This window comes from Phalangium opilio, unplaced genomic scaffold (assembly GCF_054372755.1).
Source record: "Phalangium opilio isolate 3A_F unplaced genomic scaffold, DU_Popi_V2 ptg000042l_1, whole genome shotgun sequence".
NCBI classification, from domain to species: domain Eukaryota; kingdom Metazoa; phylum Arthropoda; class Arachnida; order Opiliones; family Phalangiidae; genus Phalangium; species Phalangium opilio.
This window is the reverse complement of record NW_028324166.1, coordinates 7,472,009-7,493,522: the sequence shown is the minus strand read 5'-3', so window position 1 is coordinate 7,493,522 and position 21,514 is coordinate 7,472,009. Positions and strand designations below refer to the sequence as shown.

Below are 21,514 nucleotides of genomic sequence, written 5' to 3'. Positions count from 1 at the left end.
AACACCAAAATCATCTGAATTAGATCCTGATTTCGTCATATCTCTGGACGCATTATTTGTCGAGCTAAATGGTGAACTGTGAAAGTGAAGCCAAACTTTTATCGGTGAACTACAACTTAGTTTAAAGTAAAAGTTGTTACTCCCTAATGTTTTTGTGTTTTTCTTAGATTAAGCGGAAATTGAAAGAGCAGTGCCACGAGCAAGTTCAATCATTAACGTGGGAAAAACTAAAACAGACGAGGTTAAATTAAAATTACACGAACTAATCAACATCTAGGAACTGTTTTTAGTTAACGTCTTTTTCTTTATAGAGCGCTGAAAGGATGTTAAGCGTCTCTAAGGGTTTAAGAAAAAAGGAAAATATGTGTATAAACGCCGAGGCCATTTTTGCAAAGGATTGCTAATCTCCTTGAAGAAAAATACATTTTTAGAATTTTAAAACAAAAACCAACTTGTTTTTAACCCCAAAATATTTTTTTATTTATCTGATTTTATAACAATTTACAATTTTATTATGGTTTTTAAAAATTAATAAAGTGTCATTTAAAACAAAAAGAAATGTGTTTGTAGTTATAATTAATTTTAATTTTGTATTGCATTTTTTTCTTAACTTAATTCGATCGCAATGAGACAACCACTTTACCAATAATCTTTCCTTCGAACATTTAGTAGAAATGGAAATAACCAGTAGCGCCGCTAGGGTTTGAAATTTGGGTGGGGGGGGCTATTCTGGGCAAACTATTTGAAAGTTATATTAAGAAATTATTAACTAAATGTTGCATAATTTGTTCATTTCTTGTGAATTTACTCGTAGTTTAAATAAATACAAACTTTATTGTTAAAGAGAAAGGAACCGAATTTATTGACAATGAGACAATTGTGGATGAAGGGATTTCACTAGTCTTAAGTTTAGTTTTAGTTTAATTTTAGTCGACGCTGCTGGCACGACCCTGCCTGCCGCCTCGTTACTTCCAAAGGGTTTTGGCTAAATTCAATTCGCTTTGGAAGCAACGGGCTTTCACCAATTTGTTCTGATTTTACGACTGGCACCATCAATTCCTGAACCATGGATAAAGAATGCGCGTGAGGAAATTTGTTTTCACACTACAGGATAGGCAAATCCCTATCTCGAACGCCAGCTTATTTTGTATATACTCTGTTACAACATCGGTTGTCAGCACGCGCAAACCTAGGTCTCTATGTAACGTAGCTTTGTACGTGCTGTCAAGAGACCAAAAACTTCAGGATCTTCAGGATTTAAAATATGCGCGAGTTTTTCAGCTCGAGTGCACGGACCTCTAGGATTTAGTTTAAAATATGTGTGAAATTGCGAAAAGCCTACTGCATGTATTTGAAACTAAAGCCTAGAGGTTCGTGCACTCGAGCTAAAAAAGTCGTGGATATTTTAAATCCTGAAGATCCTCAAGTTTTTGTCTCTTGTCAGCACGCGCAAAGTTAAATTTCATAGAGACCTAAGTTTGTGCGTACTGACAACCGATGTTGTAACAGAGTATATACAGAATAAGCTGTCGTTCTAGATAGGGAGTTGCCTATCCTATAGCGTGAAAACAAATTTCCTCACGAGTCACGCACATTCTTTATCCATTTCACTAATATTTGTGTAAATTTCAAATATAATGCCGCAATATATTTAGGAATTGGAAAATCATTTGCGGTAAATCTTGGACTATATTTTCGTGAAAAACTGAACATACATTGGAGCGAGTTTCTATTGCACCAAATGTTATTCAAACAATTGAACAATATTTCGCATTCGAAAAACATTAAAGCCTATGTAGCTGACGCTTTATCCGGGACGAGTTCCTCTTCAATGCGCTACCTTAATGAGTGAGTAGCCCATCGATATCCGAATGAGTGAATACGGGGACAAAAGGGGAAGTTCCGGGATGAGTTCCCCTCGATGCGATACCCTAATGAGTGAATAGCCCCTCGATATCCTAATGAATGAATAGGGGGACAAAGGAGGAAGTTCCGGGATGAGTTCCCCTCGATGCGTTACCCTAATGAGTGAATAGCCCCTCGATATCCTAATAAATGAATAGGGGGACAAAGGAGGGATGAGTTCTCCTCGATGCGCTACCCTAATGAGTTTTATACCATGCCCTTAATTACTTGCAGTGAAACCAACACACAGGTGGGAGGTCGCCTTCTAAGGTTATTTCCCTCGCAGCAAGCGGCAACGCCAGACAGAGAAGCTAGCCAACTCGCGCTGCCTCTGGCGTGACGGAAATAACCAAAGAAGGCTGTCGCGCTCCTGTGGTGTTTGATTTTCTTCTGGATTTTTTGGAATGATCTATTCACCTATCGTTTGCCGATCCTGGAATAGAAACACGAAAACACGATGAATGTAGTGTAAATGTGGTGTCGGCTTTCTGTACTCGTACGTTAAGCGTTGCAGTTTAGAAACAGCTGTTCCTTAAAGCCATAGTAGATGGAAAAATTTGGATGTTTTGCCATACGAAAGTCGAAGCGATCCAAAAAAAAAAAAACATTCTTCAATACTGTTCTGAATGAAAATGGATCAAGATGGTACGTAAAATTTCACATTTTATAAAAGAGAATTTCAAAATTGAAAAATTGCTAAATTCTTTAGTGAACTTCACTTAAATCAAAGTTGGCTCTACCCACTAAAAATTTACATTTTTGTTATCTATTTTATATTTTACATATGCTTATGATTTTACTAATAACGTATGCGGTATTCAATGTTAATGGGATAGACGAATTTTCGAAATATATAAGCCCGGTGACCACAGCAAAGTCATGCAATAGTTATAGGAAAATAGGAAATTTACAATCGATTTATAGGAAACTATAGGATATGTTTAATTAAAAAAAAGGAAAATATAGGAGAATTGTCATTGAAAAAATGGGAAAATATAGGCTGCAAACAGAGAGAATTTATAATAGGGAGTAGAAACTGAGGAATATTATGTAGCTCAAAAATCACGTGATCACCAAAACTGGCCAGGTATATTTCCGGTACTATTTTGTGTGCCCCTCCCTCTAGGGTGGGTCTAGAATGTTGCGGGAGGGTCTAGGGAAGATGGACACTACCTTTTTAGGGAAAGGGAAACATCTGACTTAAAATAACTCCTCATGGCGCCAGTCGAACTCGAAATCGCGAGCCCTTATTGGGTAATTGTACAACCAACAGTGATTGAGGGCAAACTTTAAAATCAAAGGAGAGTCATGTGACCGGAAATTTACCTGGCCAGTTTTATTGTCGCAGCCTACTTGTTTGAGCTACATTGTATTTAGCACTGTCAAGGGCAAGAGCTTCCACTCCCTATTATAAATTCTCTCTGCTGCAAATGCTTTGGAAGTAATAAGGCATGATTTACAAATGAACTTTGGTTTAATTATAACTTTAAAACATCACATACTTTCGTGAAAAAAATTGTATTTACAGGCTTCCATAGCCTTAGCTCATGGAATTCTGAACTAAAATTAAAAACACGATCGGAAAATCTGAATCACTATAAGTGAAACCAGGAGCAGATGACAAAGGAGTCTCGGACGCTAGCTTCCACAATATAGAGGGCAATGGGACCCGCGTACGTCACAGCTGTAGCGGTATCGTTTGCCATAGAGGCGCTATCAGACATTATAGCAGACGATGCTTTTGGTGGATTATATCTGGCACCAAAGTCTGCTGGGAATTTTTTTTTGTAATAACGGACTAACGGTGGCTACTGAGGTTCGTCTTACCCGATCGCGACATAAATAAACACAATATAATTACTTTATTCAAACAGCTGTAATCGTTTTGTGACCTTAAAGGTAGGAATTAATTGACTGCTACAAGAGGTTGGAAACGAAATCACTGTCTCTTACTTTTTGGGTTTTAAAAGATCGTGAGTGGTTTCTTTTCCCAACCTCTTGTAGCTATCATTTAATTCAAGAAGAAGTTTAGAAAAATTTGGCACTGAAACACATTTTAGTTTTTTAATAGTGTACATACGTTACTCGCTGGGCTTTTCATTATCAATTTTAGTCTAAAAAAAAGATTAAAAAGTCGTTGAAATCCATTTTTTAACTCTAATACTCGTTAAGCCTAGGCTAATTATAAGCATACGATACGTATTTTTAAAGAGAGGCTCCAGACGCGATTTCCCAGATCTCCTTTCGAGACTTTGCAGCCACGCTATTGGTTGGAAAATAAAGCTCAAATTTCCTACGAGAGGTGGCACTGGCATAATGATTTTGGTTAATAACCGTGACGTTCGCGGATCCCATTGCCCTCTACATTATGGAAGCTAGCGTCCGAGACTCCTTTGTCATCTGCTCCTGGTGAAACCAGTAGCTTCTGGTGAAACCGTAACAGACAACCGTTGAAAGTGTATATAATCATTACTCTATTTTAGGCTTTTTCCCATAACATTTTTAAGTTGTTGTTATGAAAATTGAGTTTCCTTAAAAGTGACTTACATTATAGAGAAGTCCTCTTAAATATAGCTCCATGTTTAATAGCGCGTTTATAAGCGAGCGAGAAAGGGTATCGCTTGTGTAAAGCCGAAACTTCATCGTCATGACCGGAAAAAGTTTGCTACGTCAGCGTACTCTAGGTAGTTCATCAAACATTTCGAGAAATAGCAAAATTTAGGAAAATTATAGGAGCTAACAGGAAGACAGGAAAAATTATAAAATATAGGAAACGTGGCCTCCCTGTATACGTTTTCGAATACAAAACAAAAACAATGATGTATTTCGAATGCTCATACGTTCAATGTTTTTGTAATTATCTATTTCCAAAAATTGCCAGGCACGAGCTACAGATCTGTTCCGTATACTGTTATTACATCATTATTCCGCCAAATTTCCTATTTCATTTTACATTTTATTCACGCATATTTAGCGTTCTAGTAGTCGAAATTTACCAAAGTAGTTTTCTCTAAACTACTACCAAGCAAATGATTTAATTTATAGTCCTAATACGTTTACGCCCATAAAGTTATGTTCTCTAATTAATTTTTATTGTAGATTCTTCTAATGATGGTATTTCCACCATCGAAATGTCAAAAACCCCGGATGACGAAAGAAAACGCAGCTGCGAAGGTAATGAAACAATAGACCATTCCTGTAATGCCATAGGAAAAGTAAATAGCTCAGGGGTCGAGCCGCCATATTAGGCTAGTTCCCCTGCGCTAAGAAGCACCGAAAGCGGCAGTGTGAGTCGACTAGCCTCCCGCGTGAGTTGGCGCTAAGAAACTCTCCTAATATGGCAGCCCTTCCCCTGTGCGTTGGTTTATCGCCAAGTATTTAATGGAATGGTCTATGGACCAATAAATTCAGTATGAACCTATCTTTTTAAAAGCTTTTCAGATTAGTTTCATTTGTTAGTTATGGATCTGGTACGATCTAATAGGAAGTTTAATCCCATATTTCAAAATGAATCACCATGGCAATTAAAAAGAAAATTTATTTATCATGTTAGACACGAAGGTCGTGGATGTTTGCGATTTGATTGGTCCATTCGGATTGTACCAGATATTATTGACTTTCTGGATTTGTTTTCTATCATATTTGAACGCGGTGTCCACTATGGACATCACTTTCATGGCACCCGATTTGAAATACCGCTGTTTAGAACCGGGTTTCGAGTTGTCCGATGACCAGTGTCAATTGACCACGAATACTTCGTTTCACGTGGTCATGCATATATTATGCGCATCTTGGAATTACACCACGGATACATATCCCGAGGGATCCACATTAACCGAAAAGGTGAAGAAAGAAATTAATTTAAGTTGAGATTTCTCTGAGACTTCTTGACCACAAGGACTTTTTTCAGTTCAATTTAGTTTGCGGTCGAGACTGGTACATCAGCGTGGCGAGCTCAGCTCAACAAGCGGGAGACTTGATAGCTGCTTTCACCGTTTCCTATTTGTCGGACAGGTATTTCAATTTACATCTTGTATTGTCCATCTTTTAAACACATTTTTAACAAGGATGCAAAGGCATTCTAAATTTTATAAAATTATGTAAGTGGTGTGGAGGGGAAACTTAATTGAGGCCAACTCGAAATTCATTTCAAAGCTGTTATATATGCACACCATATATAGATGGCGCCACTAGGCAGACCAATAGCTGGGAATAGCCAGGGGACGTTTGGGGCACTTCGCTCTAGGATGCCGTAGGCATCAGGTTGTAAAATATTGTAACTCTTTAATTTGTAACTCGTAATAAATAAGTTGTTAATTAGTAATAAAATAGCATCCCTATTATTATTACCTACATACACAACAAATGGCGACGGAGATGGGATGGTGAAAGCAGATACATCTTCGACTACAATCATCATAAATTCTACCCACACGAGGCGAGCGACAAGGGACAAAAGAAGAGCGCAGTCCGCGAGGTACATTCTACCCGCGACGGAATTCATGGGAACGCCCGAGAACGTAGAGAAACACACGAGGCTCCAAGAAGACCGAGGCTTAACTACACGAGGCTCCAGGAAGACCGAGGCTTAACTACACGAGGCCCGGGAAGGAACAAAGAACACACACATTCCTGATTTTAGGACAATCAAGATAAGTCGCAATTAACTTTGAACTTTAGTTTAAATACACCGACAACACTCTGAAGTTTCTCAACACCCTGTACGGCAAAATTTCAAATTTAAAATGCCTGGGAACGAAACCGGAGTACGAGAAGAAACGCCGAGAGCAAGGGGAGCTCACCTTCCTTATTTTGATAGCAATTTGGAATCTTGGGACCAATACTCGAAACGGCTTACTTCATACTTCGCAGTTACCGCAGTAAGCGAAGTCAATAAAGCGCATTATCTGATAACAGTTCTAGGAGCAAGCGAATTAGCACTTCTAACTACGCTAATATATCCGGCGGAGATACATGATGTCTCTTACACAGAGCTTGTATCAAAGCTGAACGCCCATTTTACCAGCACTCCAAGCAAATTCGTTGGGAGATTCCGGTTTTCCAGTAGGAAACGTAAACCGGGGGAAACACTCATCACCTACATGTCCGAGCTCAAACGGCTTGCTAAGGACTGCAAATTTGCTGGAACCAGCCTTGACGAAAGGTTGTTGGAACAATTGGTTCTTGGAGTGAACGACACAAACATGCAAGGTAAAATCTTCGAGGAAAGTGAGAAAAATGCAGAACTAGACCTCCAAGCAGCCCTTAAAGCTATCCAAGGTATGGAAACGGCATCTAAAAACACTCAAGCAGTCGCGGAGGATGGAGAACGTACTGTCAGCTTCAACAACGAGCGCGTGCATGCTGTAGTAAACCACCGGCCGCAGAACAAGATGAAAAAGAATAACGCCAAACATCCCACCGCCGATACAAGGAATGGAAGTCAACAAGGCCACTTTCAGGCAGGTCAGTTCAAGCCACATCACTCACAATGCATTAGATGTGCCAAAACAGGGCACAAAGCAAATGATTGCCCATACATAAATGAAGTCTGTCACAAATGTCAAAAACAAGGACACTTGGCGGCGGCCTGTTTGGGAACAGCAACGGCGAGCAAACCCACTGCGCAGAAGAGCAGACGACACCGTGCTGCACCTTCCAACCAAACAAGCCATCACATTCAGCCAGTCCATGACGATTCAACCTCTTTAGAAGAATACAATTCATTTGTATACAACATCAAAAGTAAAGCAGAGACCCAAGACATGACTTTAACGAAGGAAGATAATGTCATACCACCCGCTGAGGTAATAAACCTCCAAGTAAACGGGGTAACAGTACCATTTGATTTAGACAATGGCTCTGGACACGCTATGCTCACGACAGACTGGTTTAATAAATTAACCCATCATTTCAAAGTCGAACCGTTCCAGCATGCGCCGCTTCAGGCTTACACTGGCCATATTCTACGAATCGAGGGTCAGACCAAGGTAACCGTTGGCTACAAGAATAGAACTGCACATCTACCGGTACTCATAGTCGACGGGCCTGGACCCAATCTATGCGGCCGCAAATGGCTTTATTCAACGCTCAATATCCTACCATCAATTTACACTACGTCGGGTATTAACCAAGTAACTTCGAGTACGGACGACGCCCTCCTAAATAACATTTTGGAAGAACACACGGAACTCTTTACACCGGGTTTAGGAAAGCTAAAGGATGTTAAGGTACACCTCCACTTGAAGGCTAATGCAACTCCCAAGTATTGCAAGGCACGAACAGTCCCTTATGCTTTAAAAGAGGATGTCGAGGAAGAACTTCAACGCATGGTCGATGTAGGCATACTCGAACCAGTGGCTTTCTCTCAATACGCATCACCAATAGTACCGGTCCAAAAGGTACAAAAGACCGAGCCTCAGGAGACAGGAGCACCTCCAATCCCGAAGAAAAGTTCCATACGCATATGTGGCGACTTCAAAACCACCGTAAATCCCAATTTGGATACCGAAATTTACCCACTCCCGAGAGCGGAAGAAATATTCTCGAAATTAGCAGGATGTAAATTTTTCACCCGCCTCGATCTCAAAGAAGCGTACAACCAGCTGGAGCTGGATGACTCGTCTCAAGATTTCACTGTGATAAACACGTCGAAAGGACTCTTCAGATACAAACGCCTTCCACAAGGAATATCCTCTTCGTCGGCGATTTTTCAACGCCATATGGAAACACTTCTCCAGCATCATTCTAATGTCTCACCTTTCCAGGATGACATCCTGATCGGCGGCCGCACGAAGAAAGAGCACCTCAAATGTTTACGTTCAGTATTACAGACCTTGCGGGAGAATGGACTAAAATTACGATTGGAAAAATGCAGATTTCTACAACCCGAAGTTGAATTTCTGGGACATCTCCTAGATGCGGAGGGTCTACACCCGCAAGCGCGTAAAATGACTGCAATCATGGAAGCACCAGAACCACAGGACATCGAGCAACTTCGCTCCTTTCTGGGTTTGCTAAACTATTACACAAAATTTCTTCCAAATAATGCAACTAAACTAGCACCGCTTCACGAACTATTACACAAAAACGTTACGTGGCAGTGGCTGGAACCCCAAAAACGCGCCTTCCAAGACGCGAAAGCTTCTCTACAAAATTCGAACCTTCTCGTGCACTACGACACTTCGAAAACTGTCCATCTAGCCACCGACGCCTCTCCAGTCGGCCTCGGGGCCGTCATTTCACATATCAATGACGATGGTTTAGAACAACCTGTAGCTTTCGCTTCGCGTAGCCTCACCAAGGCTGAAAAAAACTATTCACAATTGGAAAAAGAAGCTCTCGCGATAATCTTTGGCATCACAAAATTCAGAGATTATCTCTACGGAAAGAAATTCGTACTACACACTGATCATCAACCGTTGGTTACACTCTTAGGTGCAGACAAACCAGTACCACCCATGGCAGCAGCTCGCATTCAGCGCTGGGCGCTATTTCTCTCAGCTTACAGCTATGAAATAAAATTTCGAAAAGGGTCGTTGAACGGCAACGCAGATGCTCTTAGCCGCTTGCCACTCCCTACGCCCGCGTCAAACACGCCCGTGCCCATGGAATATGTCCTTCTGCTCCAAGACTTGGATCGCGGACCGTTAAACGTCAAGGCTCTCGTCGAAGCCACACGACAGGACCCCGATCTACAACTCGTCTCAAAACACATGAAAGGAGGATGGCCTACACGTAAACTCAAAGCCAGCCTGCAACCTTACCAACGACTAAGATCAGAGCTATCAAATTTCCACGAGATTCTACTTAGGGGTAATAAATTAATAATACCAAAATCATGCCAACAGGAAATACTAGCGGAACTCCACAGTACACACCAGGGCATAGTAGCAATGAAAAACACTGCAAGATCCAAGATATGGTGGCCAGAAATTGACGCCCACATTGAAGGAGTAGTCAGATCCTGCCACACTTGTCAGAACGCGGCGCCCATGCCGAAGACAAACTATCACGCCTGGCCAGACCCTAAGAAGCCATGGCAGAGGGTACATGCAGATTTCGCCGGCCCAATCGAGAATAAATACATTCTAGTCATCGTGGACGCTTACACTAAGTGGATCGAACTGGAGATAACTTCAACCACATCAACAGAGGCCGTAACGCGTTCGCTAAGGCAACACATTGCTCGATTTGGAATAATGCCCACATTAGTCACAGATAACGGAACATGCTTTACCAGCTCCGCTTTTCAAAACTTCATCACTCAATACGGGATAACACATCTTCGTACAGCACCGTATCATCCCGCTAGCAACGGCCAGGCCGAACGAACGGTCAGAACGGTAAAAGAAACACTTAAGAAAGTTAGCGACTCTGGCACTCTTGAGACACGACTAGCAAAGATTCTTCTCAACTACCGGAGAACGCCAAACGCTGAAGGAAAATCCCCAGCAGAGCTAATGCTGGGTAGGCAAATACATTCAAAACTGGATCTTTTCAACCCAAAACTTCAAACAAGTCACGAGAATCCGCAAGACACGGAAGACAATCAACCAAAGAACCACTATAAGGTTTCTGACCCAGTATACGTCAGGAATTTTGGACAAGGTGATAAATGGCTCAAGGGAAGTATAGGAAAGTACCTTGGTCAGACAATGTACGAAATAAACACGGAATTCGGAATGCTCCGGCGGCACAAAAACCAAATCAGAAGGAGACAACCCGAAGAACAGCCTAAAGCGCCAGGTGCCCATGAACCAGCCAAAACTCTCACCGAACACACCCACCGAAGATTCGTTTGGACGACCACCACGGGCCCTGAAGTACACAATGATGCAGAACCTGCAAATGTAGGACATCCCACACCGGTTGGTGCACCGGGGAATCGTATAGCAATTAGGTCAGCACCTAATGAAGCGATATTAACTGAAGAAACTGCGAAGGCAGCAAGTCACGCAACGGGAACAGAGCAGCCCACAACAATAAACCCCAGGCTCGACTCCCTCCCACCTGCGAACACCCATACCTCGGAAACGTCCAGCAATTCAAACATTCCGAACTCCTCAGAAGCACCACCGCCAAGCAAGCGTATCCAGCCGGCACGGACCAGAAAACCACCAGCTAGATTTCGCCACGCAGAATCATGAACTCTATTACAGATTCATAATCCCCATGTATTCCCACAAAACAAACAAAAAAAAGGGGGAAGGTATTGTTATATATGCACACCATATATAGATGGCGCCACTAGGCAGACCAATAGCTGGGAATAGCCAGGGGACGTTTGGGGCACTTCGCTCTAGGATGCCGTAGGCATCAGGTTGTAAAATATTGTAACTCTTTAATTTGTAACTCGTAATAAATAAGTTGTTAATTAGTAATAAAATAGCATCCCTATTATTATTACCTACATACACAACAAAAGCACTGACAGATTTAATGAAAATGTAACTAATGTATTTCCATTACTAAGGACCCAAATACTCTGATTTTTCTCATTAGATTTAATTAAAAAGCGCATGATATGGTTATGGTAATATTTCAGATATGGACGCCGTCCCGTCTGCGTAATAAGCCTTATTCCTGGTGCGGTTGCCTTGTTGATGTTCGTCTTTGTCCGAGATATTGAATGGTTCATTGTTGCTAAATTTATCTACGGCTTTAGTGGACAGTCAGTCAATTACCTTATCATGATCATAAGTAAGTATATCAAATTTCCATTACCAACAATATTATACAATGAACTTTAATGAATCATAACAATAACCGATTCAGGACACACGAACATAATCACATTATAAGACATCGTTTAGCACCTCGTTTTTCGTAGGACCTTAAGCTTCGTCTACATTGAACTCGCGTTCGCGTGTTCGCGCCTTCGTCTATTCGCATCTTCGCAACAGATCACGAAAAACATTTGCACTTCTGTTCTGATACACGCAAAAAATTTGCTTTTCCCATTCTGAGAGCCAATAAAGTTTGAGCAATCATTGCGCCATCTGCCCTTCTCCATCGACGTTGTCCAAAGAGAAAAACAAAACTAATCGCCCCTGCCTTCCTCTCGTCTGTGATTGGTGCTTTTCTCGCGAAGGCGCGAAATTCTTGGCCTAGTCGCGAGAAATTTGTATCTTCGCTAGGTGTGGACGCAAAGTAGCGAAAACCCAATGTGGACAGTAGCGCGATCTTGCAAACAAGCAAAGCGATGATACGAACTCGCAAAATGTGTCAGTCTGGACAGGCCTTAATGATCCGATTCTAACGCTATGTGTTAATAATTTTGAAATTTTTAACAAGCCTTGTAAAAACATTTACGTATTAGCTAGGTGTGGCTGGGGTGGTGAGGGCGTGTTAGTTTCGTATGTGCTAATTTAGTAACAATATTCAGGTTTTCTAATTCGCTAAGGTAATATTCGAGATGGCGAAGCAGTTGGGGTAAATTATAACCACGCCTAGCTAAAAATGAAACAAGCCAGTAAATTCCCAAAATAGGTTATTCCCTGTATTGCTGATGGTGTCAGCATTACCATCATTTGATGTTCTTAATCGGAATATGTTTCTTATCATAAGCCTACTTTGAATAGTGGTGGAGATCAGTGTGGAAAAATACCGAGGTTTCATCAGTATTTTGGGAGTTACAATTGGATATTCAAGTGGTTACGTTTCGCTACCCCTTCTCTATTGGCTAATCAGAGACGAGCGCAATTTTCATCTGTTATTAGTGGCCATTTACGCTTGCCTTCTTTTATTCTTTTGGTAAGCAAATTGGAGATATAATGACATCCTTAGCTTATCATGGCCTTTGGAAATTTAATTTTTAAGGGCCATCCCGGAATCTCCTCGCTGGCTTTTGGTCCATGGTCGAAATAAAGATTGTTTCAAGTTAATAAAATGGATTCAGAAGATGAACCGCTTTGAACCGAACGATAAAGACTTGGAAATTAATCTGGAGAAAATCAGTAGACAAATTAAGGTAGACCAATTTCAGAATTAAAATTCTCAGTTGCATTATTTACTTATTGAGAAGTGTTGCTGTTGACGTGACGTCTCAAATTCACTGTTGCTGTTGAAGTGACGTCACAAATTCACTGTTGCTATTGGGAGGTTGAGAAGCTGTTTAGTGCACTGTAAAAAAAAGGGTTCTTCGAGGGTTTTCAATAGAACTCTTACGTTCTTGTTGGAACGCTAAAGGTTCCCAGAGGTGGATGAAGGTTCACAGTAGAACAGGAAGGTTGTTAGCAGATCGTATCTAATTAAACGGGTTCTTGTAATAACGTGTGGGGTTTTAATAGATCCTTGAAGGTTCTTGAAAGAACATTCGGGTTCTTGAAAGATCCTTGAAGGTTCTTGAAAGAACATTCGGGTTCTTGAAAGATCCTTGAAGGTTCTTGAAAGAACATTCGGGTTCTTGAAAGATCCTTGAAGGTTCTTGAAAGAACATTCGGGTTCTTGAAAGATCCTTGAAGGTTCTTGAAAGAACATTCGGGTTCTTGAAAGATCCTTGAAGGTTCTTGAAAGAACATTCGGGTTCTTGAAAGATCCTTGAAGGTTCTTGAAAGAACATTCGGGTTCTTGAAAGATCCTTGAAGGTTCTTGAAAGAACATTCGGGTTCTTGAAAGATCCTTGAAGGTTCTTGAAAGAACATTCGGGTTCTTGAAAGATCCTTGAACGTTCTTAAAAGAACATTTGGGTTCTTGCGAGAGCCTTCACGGTTCGTGAAAGAACATTCAAGTTCTTGCGAGAGCCTTCACGGTTCGTGAAAGAACATTCAAGTTCTCGATAGATCCTTGAGGGTTCGTGAAAGAACATTTCGGTTCTCGATAGATACTTGAGGGTTCATGAAAAAAATACGGGTTCTTGAAAGATCCTTAAATGTGTCTTTCGTCTATAACACATAGACACCAATCTGCAACATTGGCTTCTAACACCACCATCTACTGGTCTTTCGTCTATACCACATAGACATCAATCTGTAACATTGGCTTCTACTCCATCATCGTCGTTAGTCTTAAGTTATACGCGGCGAGCGGCTAGTAGTACGAGAAACGTCTGGCCTCCCAATGGCAGGGCTTCCCCCAAAGGTTCACGCAATTGCGCATTTTCTTATCCCTTTGTGTGAATCAATCGCCATATATACTCTAAATTTTCAAAGGTTCTGATATAGGTGTTCCCTAGAAGTATAACGTTAAAGATAGCTATGTTTAAAATTATTTTAGGAATTAAGTTTCTGAAACCAACTTAACTATAATTAACGTAAAATACTGAGGATTAAAATAATTAGTATCAGTTATATTTATATAATTATTTAATATAAACTTCTTTCTATGTAATGACACAAGAGAGAGTTTATATAGAACGAGTAATGAAGATTGCATCTGAATCGAAACACTACACGCATATCAAAGTTAATATAAAGCGAGTAGGATGAAACGATCACTTACTAAACGATATTATTTTCTTTTTGCAGAATATTAAATGGGAATATTTTAAATATTTTTCGGCATTACGATTCTTTTAGTAGTTGTGTAGCTATAAAGCTCTGTTTCATCTCAATATTCGAAGAACATCTTTTGATATTAATATTTCAAATTTGGTGTTTATTTTTTAATTCAGCTTTACTACATTTATATATAGTGTAAACGTAACTTTTATCTTTATACTATAATATGGATGTTAATACTTCATCTCTCCACAAATGTTGAAACGATTGGGTCATTTAAATAAGATACCCTAGATTTAAACCAGAATTGACCTTGTTTCATGTCTTCTTATAGGTCTTAACGGTTCAGAGTGAGACGAAAGTTAAACACACATTTAAGTGATAGATATTAGGTCCTCATTAGATTTATTGAGGATACACAGGGAATTATTAAGCGCTTTAACCTTTACAAATGACATTGGCAATATCTCGCCAATTTGAACTATGTAATTCCGGTTTTTAATTGGCTGGTGGAACTGTGTTTAAAAAGTAAAATCGTCTCGGCTCGGAGAGGTTTATTTTGGTTTCCCAACTTGTATTAACTCTTCCAGGCGTGCTTTAATCTGAAGGGTGTTTCAGTTGGAAGGTGTTCTATCAATGGGTGCTTAGGAAAACGGCAGGGTGTTAATTGACCCTTATTCAAATGTTTTTAAACGGAAATACAAGCCGCGTTTACACGAGCTTGCACGAACCGTTGCCAACGCATTGGAAACGATTTGAAACCACGTGTAAACACAACCGTTTATAATCGAACCAATTCCGAATCGCATTGTTGTTTAATATAAAACTGTTTGAATGGTGCGGATAAACACCTTTGGGCATTACTTAACACTTTTTTACCTCATATGGTGTATTTTTAAGTTAAAGGTTTTTTGATATGAGCTTAGAGCGTGAGGGGTGAAGAGAGAAATCATCTACTAATTCTCCCTGCATAGTGAAACATCCGTAAAAATCCCAAGCTTTTAAAAATCAAAAAAAAATTATAATCCTTCGGGGATTCATACTTATTTTGATTTTTCAATCATTGGGAAATAATAATCGGAGAGTTCAATATGCTGAAATGTCTTGGAATTAGAGGAATTCATAAAAATCACTTGAATTTTCCCTTAACACCGGTTTTTACCTCTCCGAGTGACGATGACGTCACGAAGAGGTATAACACTGGACGTTTCTGTGTGTGTGTCTGTTTGTCACCACGTTCGCAGTTGGCAAATCGGAGCAACCGTGTTCACAATTCCCGGACCGCGTTCGCAGTTAACAGAAATTAGGAAAATTCTACTTCATTACGCTATCTCCACACTTGTCTATCATATGGTATATACCACATACACGCCAATCTGCAACATTGGCTTCTACTCCTTTATCATCGTTGGGGTTAAGATGCACGCGCGATCGGCTACGGTTACGAGAAATGTTTAGCTTCCCAATAGACCTTTTCACCGGTAGAGCGGGGGTGAAAAGGGGGGAAAAATTTTGAGAGGTGAGCATGCGTAGAAAGAATGTTTGGGGGCAGCGCAGTACTTTTAACCATTCCTTTTGCCTTATTTGCTACACATTCGAGTTTATTTTTATAAAACAGTGTTGTATTACTTGTTGTAAAAGTATTAATTGAACTTCCGAGGTAAAATTTTATCGAATTCAATTGATAAACGTAAAATTAGGGCATTTAATGAAATTCTACACACTAAATTGGGCACCAGAGCTTACGGGCAGCGCTTTCGGCAGCGGCATCGGCGGACATCGCCGTCTATTTGCCGATCAAGTAGGGCTCGGAGTTTCTATAATATTAGCCCTTTGAATAATGATGACTATCATGTCATTATACATAATACGTTAAGCAGTAATGGAGAATAACTTATATAGACATTAATGTTGTTTATATACAAATATCTATAAACACCCGAAAGAAGTATATATTTATTCAATTTACTGTCATAAACAGTAATAATCGAAATACGTTATCAGTTTTGTGATCGTAACGTTAGACTTGACAACAACCAACAATATATTAACAAGGCATATCAAAAACAAAAAATCGGTGTTTATTCGTATATAGCTTTTTTTATAGATGAAAGAAAATAATTTCGTCGTATACTTATTATCCATAAAAAACATTGCAGCTTATTACACATCTTTTAAGAATTTTTTTCAACTATTAGATGTTAGATATCAACAAAACGTTATATTTAGACGTGATATCTGACCTCATTGACAGTTTAAAGTTTTCATGTTTTTTATCCTACGTTTTGGTTACCCGATAATGGTTTCATAGCTTAGTTGTGATCCATTTTCGTTTCATTCTTCATTGCCATCATGTCGGAGATTCCAATATCTCAGGATCATATAAACGCATCGTGTCTTCCGCGTACCAGAAGTGGTGTTTGGCATCACTTTGATGTATTAAGAGAAACAGTCGGTACGAAAACTAAACTTGTCGCGAAATGTAAATATTGTGCCAAGTAAGTTTCCATGTGGGACAGCTATAAAGTACAAATTTAATACATGTGGGACAGCTATAAAGTACAAATTAAATACATGTGGGATTAGGTGTCCCTGTCCAAGCGTTTTCAGTTTAGTGACTTTGGTTTTTTCAAAGTTCCCCAGAATTCAGTAAAATACAAATGTCAATAGATGTCAATGTCCAAGCGTCCTTGGTTTAGTTCGTTTGGTTGAAATTTTTCTACGATAAAAAATACAGCCAAATAAGCGTGAATAGTTGCTCCTTTTGAACCGTACTTGATTTAGTGGCTTTGGTTGACAAGTCATTCATTTTTATCAGAATACAGTCAAAATCTAGTGTAATACAGGCGTCCTTGTCCAAATGTACTGCGTATTACATGTTTAAAAATAGGAACGGTGTCAAACATACGTTTACGTATTTAGTGTTTCGTATTCAGAAGGCCGAAATGGCAGTATATCCACGGGAAATTTGAGATACCATGTGGAAAGGAAACATCCCGAACACGTGGAAGATTACGAAAGGTCAAAGGTATGTAGATTTTGAATTCATTACTCGTAATCCCTCTCTTGACCGACAAAAGTGTTCGAAAACGTGTAGAGCTCCAACCCGCCCTAACCTTTTCGCACTGTAATTTCATTAAGTTTACAGATCGAAAAACTTGTAGTTGTTAGGCCTAATGTGGCTATTTTGAAATGAAAATATAAAAGCACGCGTGATTTTTTTTGACACCAAACTTGAAAGATTTTACGCTAGGTTTACATTCACGTTGTCAGTCAGTACTTAGTATTGTACAAAAAAAGCCTCGTTAATGAAGTTGCGGTTGGTTCTTAATGTATTGTAGCTCGCTTCGAGAGAAGTGTAACACAAATCAAGGTAATTGTAACATGATTATTTTCAACATCAGAACATTTGGATAAAGGTTACGAAAAACGATACGCGATCCCTCGTAATTACTCTATTAGCGCTTAACTATTTGAAAGGCGCGCTTTTGAATTTTGTCCCACGTCAAGACGAGGTTTCTGGGCTTATTGCTAATTAAGTATTTAGTACCAAAATGTTATAGAATACACCCCACCTGCCCATCTGAAGTTTGATGAACAGGAAAGCAAACAAAAATGATGGGAAGAATCATGTTATATAACTGAAGCATTAAGAAGATACAGAGTGTCATCCTTCTTCTATTATCCCCTTCTCATTCTAGGTATATTCATCTGCTATAGATAATGCCAGAAACAAGCTTATTCGTTGGATTGTATTAAAAGATATACCATTTGACGAAGTAGAGGCTTTAAGTTTCCGAAACTTCGTAGGCTCCATTGACCCTAATAGTTCTGTAGTGTCTAACAGCGTAATGTTGAGTGCCAAAACAGTTAGAACCTATATACTACAAGCTTATGAAGAACAACTACCGATTATTAAGAAACTATGTGAGGTAATTACGTCTGTCTAGTATTCCCGGTAAATGTGTTATCTATTCACATTTCACGATTTCCGAAGACCATGGATGGACAAGTAGCATTTACGATGGACCTTTGGACGTCAACTAACCGCGTAGCGTTTATGGGAGTTACTGCTCACTGGATTGAAACACATTGGGTTATGAGGTCTATCACGCTTGGATTTATTCATGTCTCCGGACGACATACGGGGGTTAACATATGTGACGTTTTCCTGGATCTAATAAAAGACCGTAACATTAGGAATGTAAGCCTAATCAAACAATCTTATTAATATTCCGTGGAGCAGGCACAAACACTTTGTATTTCAGGTATTTGCCCTAACTATGGATAATGCGTCCAACAACGATACTTTTTCAAGAGAACTCGAAGAAAGATGTGCTGTTCTTGGTTATCGTTACACTACGCAATGTCGGATTCGTTGCTTTGCGCATGTCTTAAATTTGGGGGTTAAAGTAATTCTAGACCAGCTTAAATCAAATCCAAAATACCAAACCGAGGAGGAATATGGTAGCGACGAAGACGATTTCGCTAATTCACCAGAAGACATATCTATAGGAAAAGCTGTGGCCAAGGTACAACATTAATTATTGAGGATTTCTTTTAAGGGGTAGGCAGCAGGTGACACTTCCATAGTAGTGTTTCCATGCGTGTGTTTCATAAAAATTTTGAGGTGGACGAACTTCGAATGATAGTTGAACGTAACACTGACGACTTCGAAAATATTTACATTAGCCAATCATTCAATGACACATTTATGCAACCTATTTACTGACATCTATGGAGTATTTTACAGTATAATTATGTGTCACATACATTACGGTTCTTTCAGATTAGATCGGTTGTTGTACAAATTCGTTTATCTGTTCTGAAGGAGGAAAAACTGCACCAGTTAAACAAAACATTTGGGATAGATGACCTAAATCTGGTTTTAGACGTCAAACATCGCTGGAACTCCACTTATGACATGTTTAGAAGAGCGCTGATATTGAAGCAGGTAAGTGAATGCTATTGTGCGTTTTTGTTCTACCATGAACATTGAGGATGGGCATGTCTTTAACTATAGTCAATACAATCACTTATGAGGAGTGAAAAGGAGTTGCACAAATATAATTTAACCGACGCAGAATGGGAATTAATTAAAGAGTTCTTGAATATCCTGAAAGCAAGTCGTTTATTCATATTTACATATACCGGGTGTTTCTGAAAGGGGCGCGGTTCTTTGGGTCAAAGTGAGTAAAAATGGCCCAGCAAACTTTAGCTAAACGTTGTACGTGAAAGTTTGCAAGTAGGGTTGCGCCTTTCACTGAACTTATTTCAATTTTATGCATAAACTTAAAACCGAAATTTAAGAGAAAAAGGATTTGTTTAACCAGCAAAAGCGCATAAATCTGTTTAGACGTGTACAACTGCTATGGTCTTAAATTATGATAAATTTTATTTCGTTTAGTAACGATCATGTTCAACATGTAACCGTATCCATTGGAAATAAAGTTTTTGCGCGAAGTACTTGAACTGTACTAGGTTAAGCTTGTCATGAGATCTTAGTGGTTGCACCCTTACTAATCAGATGATTGAGGTTTTCATTCTTGTTAAAATACACTTTCTCTTATCTCTCGATTATGAAATTACGAATAAATTTGAAAACTATTTGGTCAGAGTCACAAAACTTGTTTCACAATGTAGATCATTTGCATTGTTTTAAGTATACCACTTTCAAGGAGTCGTAACAACCCCGACATTATTTATTACGGTGTGAGCGAATAATCCGATTCTATATTTAAGGATTTCGAATTAGCGACTCGACGCGTCTCGGTTTCTAAATATCCAACCGTTTCCATTGTTATGCCTGTATATCACTGGTTACAGAATAAACTTAAGATAGTCATCGACACAGCAGTGGGTCCTCTTAAAGAAGCATGTTGCCTTGCCAGAAACAAACTGGAAGCATACGCGGAAGAGTCGAATGTAGAAGCCCAGTGGATCGCTATAGGCAAGATTTATGCGTTTGTTTAACATCTCAATTCGCCAAGTAATCAGTTATGAGTAATAATATCAGAGCCACAGCGTAGTAACGACTGTAATGCATAATATTGCACTTCATCAATTAAAGCCTATTCGTCGACTCGTCATATCTATTTAATACCAAAGCTGAATTGCTGGCATAACAAGATTCGTGACTAACAGAAATTATGTTTTATTAGTTGTGGATCCAACTCTGAAATTGGATTTTTTCAAAGAAAATTACGACAAAACAACAGTAAAGAACATCAAATCCGCCGCTCTAGACGTCTTTAATAAATATTATGAGATTAACACGAATCATTCGGCTTATCCAACCTATTCATCCGGAAGTTGCAGTGCAGAGCTAACAAACCAAATGCTTGCCATTTACCCCAAGCGTCCCAGAAAACAGGCCAAGGGATCCGAAATTCTTTTATATTTGAAGGATGAATTGGCCCCGCCGAACACAGACGTTTTAGAATGGTGGAAGGTACGTTTCTGTTAAAACACCAAATATTATATAGACCTATTGTTGTTTTATCTCTGGGCGTTAAATGTACCACGTCCATAGCGAAAGGGTATATAGCGTATATACAGTCTATTTACATTAGCGGATGCGAAATTTAGTTACCATGAAAAACCTTCAGCGCGTCTAACCGTCAAGCTCGGCCAGGCCCTACTCTCAGCCTTCTAGTCCTGTTTATCTTCTTTGTGGAATTCCACGTTAGATTAGGTTTAGTTAACTGCTTTCAAACTGGTCATTCATGGGCGAATGATCTAATGAGTGTATAAGCGTGGGGTCAAAACATAATAGACCATATATACTAGCGACCTAATTCTCGGTGAGCAAATATTAGGTACGGAATGTCTGGGACGTAATGTCCAGGGAAAAATAGACAAGGATTACGAGTATCACGGAAGACGTACTGCACAGCTTTTATATGTGACACTAAACTTTGTAATTGCACTTTGTTTTCAGATTAATGAGCAGAAATACCCAAATGTTGCCAAAATGGCAAGAGACTATTTGGCAATACAAGGTTCGTCTGTTCCTGCGGAAAGGATTTTTTCCAAGGGTGCGAATCTAGTCTCACCAAAGCGCGGGTCACTGAAACCGGAAACCATTTCCGCCGTTATGAGCCTCAAATCGTGGTGGGCGTCAGATTTAGATGCCTTTTGTAAATAAAATTGTATTTGGAAAAACGTAA

At 39.5% G+C, this 21,514-nt stretch overlaps 1 protein-coding gene across 1 annotated transcript; it reads left to right on the top strand.

Annotated features, from left to right (window-relative positions):
• The first annotated feature begins 19,269 nt into the window (after nt 1-19,269).
• Nucleotides 19,270-21,514, top strand: LOC149678815 (uncharacterized). The gene is made up of 5 exons (XM_089835941.1): nt 19,270-19,299; nt 19,369-19,467; nt 20,088-20,295; nt 20,507-20,796; nt 21,286-21,514. The coding sequence occupies exons 1-5, from the start codon at nt 19,270-19,272 to the stop codon at nt 21,490-21,492; spliced, it is 834 nt and encodes a 277-aa protein (XP_089692067.1). The 3' UTR covers nt 21,493-21,514.

Excerpts from the sequence above, each read along its gene's own strand:
- LOC149678815 (XM_089835941.1), top strand. The coding sequence starts at position 19,270 with ATGTTTAGAAGAGCGCTGATATTGAAGCAG. Across the intron at positions 19,300-19,368 it reads GAGCGCTGATATTGAAGCAG|TCAATACAATCACTTATGAG; the intron begins GTAAGTGAATGC and ends CTTTAACTATAG. Across the intron at positions 19,468-20,087 it reads AGTTCTTGAATATCCTGAAA|GATTTCGAATTAGCGACTCG; the intron begins GCAAGTCGTTTA and ends TCTATATTTAAG.